At 37.4% G+C, this 8,420-nt stretch overlaps 1 protein-coding gene across 1 annotated transcript; it reads left to right on the forward strand.

Annotated features, from left to right (window-relative positions):
- Positions 1-6,074: 6,074 nt before the first annotated feature.
- LOC133717109 (probable copper-transporting ATPase HMA5) lies at positions 6,075-7,914 on the forward strand. Its single transcript, XM_062143761.1, has 5 exons — positions 6,075-6,090; positions 6,250-6,365; positions 6,832-6,954; positions 7,080-7,562; positions 7,669-7,914. The coding sequence occupies exons 3-5, from the start codon at positions 6,904-6,906 to the stop codon at positions 7,828-7,830; spliced, it is 696 nt and encodes a 231-aa protein (XP_061999745.1). The 5' UTR covers positions 6,075-6,090; positions 6,250-6,365; positions 6,832-6,903; the 3' UTR covers positions 7,831-7,914.
- The last annotated feature ends 506 nt before the right edge of the window (positions 7,915-8,420 follow it).

Below are 8,420 nucleotides of genomic sequence, written 5' to 3' on the forward strand. Positions count from 1 at the left end.
CATGTTCAATAAGTTTAATTTAGGTGCTTTCACTTATATTAAATATTGAAGGAAAGTAAAAAATGAGAAATCGTTTGCTTATTAACGTTTCACATGGTCAACTTCTTTCTCATGACATAGAAAATCAACTATAGGAATTGTAATTGGATTTCATTCATATGATTGTGGTTTTGATCTTTTTTCCTTGCGTTCCATGCACCCTTGTATATGTGTTTTTACTTTTTCTTTATTTTATTTTAATTTTCGATTTGATAATCCTAACACCCCCTTATTTGTGTTTACTTTGTATATATCTTCATTCTTTGTTTTATTTTTGTAAATAATATTTTATACTTATATTAATTCTTTATTTGTTTTTACAATTACAGGTGTACTCTCAATCCCCGGCTTGAACGATCTCTACTTATTCTATACTGACAACTACATTTTGCAGGGTTAAATTGCACGCTTGTCCTTAGCGTGTCAAGTAGTGTCCTCCATTATTTCCATCTGGTGAATGCGAGATGTCTGTCTTTGTGAAAACTTCAGCTCAATCATTCGCCATGCATTCCATAGCTCAAAAGTTGATTATTACTTGGCTGAGACTGTTGAGTAAAAATTGCACACAGTGAGCGAAAATGTCACCCAACATAATTTCACTCGTATTCATTAAAAGAATAGAGCTTTTATTTTTTTGGGTTCGACCCATTCAAGACAGAATGTATCTCTTAATTACAATCTCGTGTTACAGGGAAACACCCTTTGATTCCATTTATGAAGAAACCAATTGATAGGATGTGTGTTTGTTTGTTTTTGCGGCTGCACCCTGATATTTGAATGGGTTGCCTACGTATACCCTTGGAGAGGGATCAAGCCACTCGTAGTTCAAGAGTTCCGATGAGTGGATGACTCATTTGAGGGCTGTGATTTTTGAATGAGAATAGTGTTTGGGTGAATTTGGTTGAAGTGAACCAGGGATTCGATTTTGTGTTTAGGACGCGGTTGCATCTAGATTAATTTGAACAACATAACAAAGGCAAGAGTACCATGTTCATATAGCTATCAAAGAACAACATAACGAATCAGATCTGATTTTTACAAAAAAAAAAAAAAAATCAAATCAATTAACTGCTCCAAGCAAAGGACCACCGCGAGCAGGAGAGGAAGAGCGAACCGCCTGAGCCATGGAAGAGGACGATCCAATTGGAGAGAGGAAGAGATTCTGGAAATCTGAGCGAGCCAAAGCGAAAGGTAAGGGACGAGTGAAGACGGAGATCGGTGAGATGGTGGCTGTAAGGAAGGTTCTGGATTTCGAAGATGGAAAGTTTCAAAAGAAGAAGAGAGAGAAATGGAGTTCTTGCACCGAGAAGAAAACAGAAATGGAGTTAAGAGAGACCCAAAAAAAGAAGAAGAAGAGAGAAATGAGAAGTCCACTTTTGCGGCAGAGTGAAGAGAAGAGAGGAGAGAGAGTAGGTTAAGGAATTAATACTAGGGAGAATGATTAGGTGTGGTGGAGGTCTACATAGACCAACAATATAAAAATATGATGTCCTATTATATAGAGACACTTGTCTCTTTTAATGTAAAACAGGCCTGACCGGCTTTTTTAAATTTGAAAGTCCAGGCCCGGGCCCGGGCCCGAACCGTATTTGGAAAGATAAGGCCCGGCCAGAACCGTTTTGATTATAAAAAAAAATTGGGCCCGGACCGTACGGGTTGGGCCTTGACAGGCCGGTCCGGGTTTACGGGTTTTCGAGCTTAAATGCCCAGCCCTAGTTTTGCTCATTCAGTCTAACATATATGTGTATGTACATGATAAACATTAGACATGAGAAATTTATTGTTTGAAAATGCTTATTGAGGTTGATTAAAAGTTTCACAATATAAATTTTCCCTGATTAGTTTTTAGAAAACCTAGAAATGTAATATCAGATTTGTGAGTATCTTGTAGTGGTTAGACTTTCTTATTAGCTAATCATCTTCTATCAGTAATCGTGGTAAGTGGAATTTTATAATGGCCGATCATCTTCTTTTGGTATTCACTTACTTTGGGACTAACTTGTTTAGCGTTGGTATAAAGGTGTGAATGAGAAGATAGAGTCAGTAATCTAGAACTCATCTATGAATATTCCTTTCTGATTTTGGTTTTTTTTTTCTATTTTATTTTAAATTAGTTTGGATATTTGGATCCTTTTTGTTATGAAACTATGAACTTCATTTGATTTTTGTTAGTTGTTAATTCAGTTAAAAAGAAAGCAATTGATAAATGTTATACGACTTGAATGCAGTCATACTAGCCGCAGCAAAGCGCGGGGCTCTGTAACTAGTGTCGATGGGGACTGATAGTACTACGTGGGGAAGAAGCCTCAGAGGCGCATCGGAGGCATGTCCGATGCTCTCTCCATTGCTTCGGATCTTGGTTTCTCAGTCGCCGCTGCTCCGACTCCAGTAAAAACCCCAACTTTTACTGTCTACCATGTCCAATTTACTTCTTTGCTCACTTTGGGTCAGAATTAGCTCAATCTGATTTGTTACCCCCTACATTTCCACATTTCTGAGCTTAATTTTGAACACCCCATTGAAAAAAGAACAATGCTTTGACCATGAAGGTAGGGTGGTAATGGTTAATTGTGTTGATTTTGGTTAATTGTAATGTGGATGATACGTGCTTGGAGAGTCAATTAGGATCAGTCATTGTTTTGATGCAGGAACAGCTTTAGAACTGGTCAAGTAGTACTGGTGAGAAAGGTGATGACTTGATAAGGGTTTTGAGGGAACTTACCAGTGTGCCCAGGAAAATAGCAGATCTGCAAGTTGACCTTCAAGGGAGAAAAGTGAACTATTCGAGTCTTTTTTCTGTGCTGGTTTCGATTTGCTATGTATATAAGTGTTAATCATGTTACAAAAGGGTTTCTGATCTGTGTTTTGTTTTTTGATCTGTTTAACTGACATTGTGTTGTGTTATGTTTAGTATGATAAAAAAATGTATCACATTTGACACATGTGAGCGAAATGGAAAAGAAGTGTGAAACTCTATCAAGTATTACTACGATCTTAAAAGATGTCATTCAGAACAAGGTAGAGTTTTTACATTTTGTTGTTGTACATTGTTAGTTTTTTTTAATGTATATGTTGAAGATTCTTCTTCTGTATGTTGGATTCCCATCACACCAGCCAAGGATTCCAGAAGAGTACCAGGGGTTTCTGATTGTGTAACTCCACCTCCCCGGAAAACTGAACCAAGCTTTGATGACTTGGCTATCAAAAGCTCAAGAAGGTCAGATATCAAGCATCAAGAAGCAGAGGATGAAAGTGAGCTGGACGGCTCTAGCCATAGGAGATTGTCATGGCCTCCTTCAGTTAAAAAGGCTGCTACTTAAGGAGCTGATTTTTGTTGTGAGCCAGTGTATGTTTTGATGTGAAATAGGTCATGCATAGTAATATAACGCAGCAGCCTGTGGATACACTTCCTATATTGATCATACTCCTTATAGTGCTGAACTTGAAAAACATTAGTTTGTGAAGTAATACATTTGATTCTGTTATATTGGGAGTAGTGCCAAAGTAAATAAAGGGATAGCTTTGTTTAAAAAGAAAAAGCGTTAAGATGTGGTTATGCTCTCAAAACTTCATGAAGACACCTGCAGTGGAATCCCCCAGTACCAAAATTTGGCACTTTCATTTTTAGGCATTATAGCTTGGTTCCTTCATGCACTGGTTTCTTTGTCTATTGATTTCTGGCTTCTTTCTTTTTGGTTTATAAGTTATTTTGATTTCTCAGTTCTTCGTTATTGTAGCAGGTGGCAAAACTACACGGAATATAACGAGCAAGTGTAATGTAATCAAATGTTCAAAAACAAGCTAATATAACGACCCATCTGGGTGAAGTGGATCAGGGGTTGGATCCGGATAAAGGGCTTGGCCGGTATTGGTAGGCTTGCAGTTAGGGTTTGAGCCCCTAGTTTACTTCAGACTTTTCCTTAGTCTGCAATTTCTTGGTCTTTTCTCTTTTGGACCTATAATTTTTATTTTTATTTTTTTATTTTTTTATTGAGCCCGAGAAAGCCCCCTCTGTGTAAGTGCTTCTTTGGGGATATGAATAATATTGGGGTAGGTTTTTGACTCTAGGGTTATATTATGTTTTTTTTTTTTTTGAAAGGAGGGTTATATTATGTTAGATTGCTTTAGAGTTTTTAACTTCAGAATTTTCTTTTATGGCTCATTTTTGTCAAAGCCAGGGTCTCCCAATTGATCATTTTGTAATTTCTTCCCTCATTTACATTCAAAAAAAAAACCCCCCATCTGGTCAGAACTCATAAATACTCATTGAATAAAATAAACTGAATTCGTATAAAAAGAACACCTAAAAATGTCAAGTTATTAAAAAATTGATAGACTGTTATGGATTTCTTAAAACCATTGATTTTAGCAACAGACTTTTATTGATTCATGAAAATCTATATACTTTATTATGAATGACTTCTACAGATTTCCTAGAATGTACAAAATATAAAATAAAATAAATAAAAAAACCAAAAAATAAAAAATAAAACAAATGCAGCCCAAACACAAAACAAAATACACTACTAGCAAAACAGGCATCTCACACAGATTTAATTCACACAGATTTTATAAAGCCACAGACATCAGTGTGTATTGGCAATATATACAGAAAACCGTGTGAAATAAGTAAAATTGGGTCCACAAGAGTTTATGGAATAACAATAGCCACAGAAGTCTGTGTGAAATAACATCAGATACAGACTTCCGTGTGAAAATTAAAATATTTTATTATCAACTCACACGGTTGTCCGTGTGAAGTTTAATTCACACATATTTCTGTATATATTAAATATTAGTTTATTAAAAAATCTTTTTTTTTTTGCGCTATATGAATTGTACAGGGACGGTTGTCCGTAGCTAAAATATTTTGATACAGACATCTGTGTGAATTTTTTTCTCACACAGATATCTGTGATAAATGAAGATACAGACATCTGTGTGAGAAAAAGATATGCATACGGAATTCTGTGTAAATCTTCAAATGTGTATCTCACACGGATATGAGTGAGAGTTTTGAATGTATCTCACACGGATTTCAGTGGCAACAAAAAATTATATTGTTCTGAAAAAAAAAAAAAAAAAAAACACACTCTGCCCTTGACAAATATACTAAACCTAATACCCTTTCAGCCTCTTTTTCCTTTCAAACCCGTGATCACAGGCTCCCACACCAACTCTCCGTCTCTGTTGTTTCTGACGCTTGCCCACGATCTTCAACACCTCACACCGCCATGGATGAGCTTGTTGGTATGAATTTCCTACCGCCGCGACTTGGAGTCTGGAGACTTGGACTCTTGGAGCACAGAGGCGCAGAGCAGTCCGACTCAGCGACCCGGCGATCTGTAAAAGTGCAAGGCTGGAAGCCTGGAACCAGCAACCGATCTCCGGTAGTCCGGTCTCCGAGCTCCCCACCGCCACCAGCAACCCGTCTGGGCCGTCTGGCTGTCTCCGTGGTATCTCACCATCCCTCTCTCCCTAGTTCTGATTTCTGAAGTTCTGAGTTTTAATTAGTAAATAATCGATTTCCTGATTTCCATTTGATGATTGATCTTGTGAAGTTGTGATTCTTGTCTTCCATTTAATCTATATCACTATATGTCTATATCAGTTCTGAGTTCTTGTTGGTTTTTAAGTTTTATAGTTGAAAACTTGAAAATTGAAATGGGTAATGGCCAATGGTTTCGATTTCGGTTGGTGCTACTGTCCTACTGATGTTGATGGTATAATTGCTAAATTGCAGATTTGCAGAAATGATATAATTGCTTGGCCTATGGAGTATGGAGTATGGATACTGATTAACTGATGGTGACATGGTGTATTGATGTTGATGAGTTGATGTTGATTACTTGATTTTAATAAAGGTAATGATACTGATTGAGTGATTGGGTAGTTAGAAATGGGTTTGATAACTTGGTTTCCGTATAATGTTGATTTCTTCTTCAATTGCAGTTTGTAACTTTGTATGATTCATGATTCATGAGGAGAAGGCCTCAGACCTCAGAAGCAGAGGGCCACAATTCGTTTGAGAAAGCTTGAAAAAAAATAAAGGTAATGACATTGCTCACATAATTCGTTTCAGAAGCAGGTCATCTTTTTGAGATTTTGGGTATCTTGTGGTAATAATGACATGTTTCTGGGGATAGATAGTTGCAATTGAGTTTTGAATGATCTTATTCGTTAAGTAGTGATGTGTAGTTGGTGTTGCAGGTTCTTGCATTGCTGAAAGTCAAGACACTGGGTCTTCGGCAACCTCATCAAGATTTGCAGTTGGCCAGTTGTCTACTTATCTGGCCTCAGGCCTGCAATTTCAATATCATCAACAGGTGCTTTCTGCATTGAATTTGGAAGTTCACTTTTGAGTAAAGAAATTGACAGCTTTTTGTGTTAGACAACATTGGTTTTTGTACTTGGGAATTGTATGGCTCTGGAGGATATTGAATATGCTGCCATGTTCTTTATTTGGCTCATTTGCGGAGTATTTGAAGGAAGCTTGTCCTTTTCTTTTGCTAGGAAATCAATGGCTAATAATTGTTACTTCATGTAATTTGATATCTGCAGGCACATAAGGTTAGAGAGCTTCATCTTTTTTGCATTTTCACCCATTATGAAGTTGCATCGACAAAGAATTTTTTTTTTTTTTAAAAGGTCTGAAGAGTTGTATATATTCATTTCAAGTTATAACTGCTGCTGTATATTTTTATTTGGTTCACCAAGTTGTGGACCTTGATGACCATGCCCTCCCAGAAAATTTGGGTTTGCTTCCTATGAATGTGATTATTGATGTTGTAGGTGGACTGCATTGTGTTCGACAAGACATGGACTCTTACAATTGGGAAGCCACTGGTTGTTAACACACGACTCATGAAAAATATAGTGCTTCGAGAATTCTATGAACTTGTTGCTGCAGCTGAGGTAGGCTTTTAACCTGTGTAAGCAATTGCTATATCTGCTTTATTAGATGGACTGAAATGTTTTTCAGAATCAAATCAACATCTGAGCATGTATGTTAACAGTTCTTTATGACGCATACATTTCAGGTTAACAGTGAACACCCCTTGGCCAAGGCCATTGTTGAGTATGCCAAAAAATTCAGAGAAGATGAAGAGAATCCAGCCGGGCCAGAAGCGCATGACTTTGCCTCCATTATTGGTCACGGGGTGAAGGCTATTGTTCAAGGCAGGGAAATAATTGTGGGGAACAAGAGCTTGATGGCGGACCAGAACATTGCAGTTCCACTCGATGCAGAAGACTACCTAGCAGAAGCTGAAGGGCTGGCTCAAACTGGGATTCTAGTAGCCATAGATGGAGAAGTGGCTGGAGTTCTAGCAATATCTGATCCACTGAAACCAGGTGCTCAAGAAGTAATTACCATACTCAAGTCAATGAATGTTAGAAGCATAATGGTGACAGGTGACAATTGGGGAATTGCAAATTCTATTGCCAATGAAGTTGGTATTGATACTGTTATAGCCGAAGCGAAACCTGATCACCAGAAAGCAGAGAAAGTGAAGGAATTGCAGGTACATACAATGACTATTACATGAGGAAGTCCTTAAGTTCATTCATGTTTATGTTAGTTATGCACTTATGCTAACAGGTTATAAACTTCAAATATCTTATTCATAGGCTTCAGGCTACACTGTGGCGATGGTGGGAGATGGCATCAATGACTCACCAGCACTTGTGGCGGCAGATGTAGAAATGGCAATTGGTGCTGGCACTAACATTGCAATTGAGGCAGCAGACATTGTGCTAATGAAGAGTAGGTTTCCTCTTTATTTTCTGTAAGAAAGACAAGTTTATAGAGGGAACTTGTCTCAGATAATTGGAGTAAATTGATCAATATATGGTTGAGATTTTTTGTTTCCAGTATTAATTTCTGATGGAAATGACATTAGTTAGTTGTGGGTACAATATTGATTGGGTTGTGAATTATGTTACTGTTTGGATTCTGATTAATGGAATTGTATATTGAAAAAAAATTATTCTGTAATAATTTAGCACCAATTTTTTTTTTGAATAGCACCACTCTTACACACTGATATCTGTGTGAGTTAGGAATATATTTCACACTGAAATCTGTGTGAGTTAGGCATATATTTCACACTGATTAGGATATCAAAATATCAGGAAAACAAGTGGGACCCACAAAAAATTTCACACGGACTCCCAAAACCGTGTGAGTAGAGCATTAGCGCCCCCTCCGAAGGCAACCGAAAAACAATCCGTAGCTGCACTGTAGGTAAAGCCCTTTACACACTGACATCCGTGTGAAATGCTAGTATTTCACACAGATTTAAATCTGTGTGAGTTGCCCGTTTTGCTAGTAGTGATAATAACTTGTTGTCTCTTCAATGCTCCAGTATCTTCTAATAGAA

This window comes from Rosa rugosa, chromosome 6 (genome assembly GCF_958449725.1).
Source record: "Rosa rugosa chromosome 6, drRosRugo1.1, whole genome shotgun sequence".
NCBI lineage: Eukaryota > Viridiplantae > Streptophyta > Magnoliopsida > Rosales > Rosaceae > Rosa > Rosa rugosa.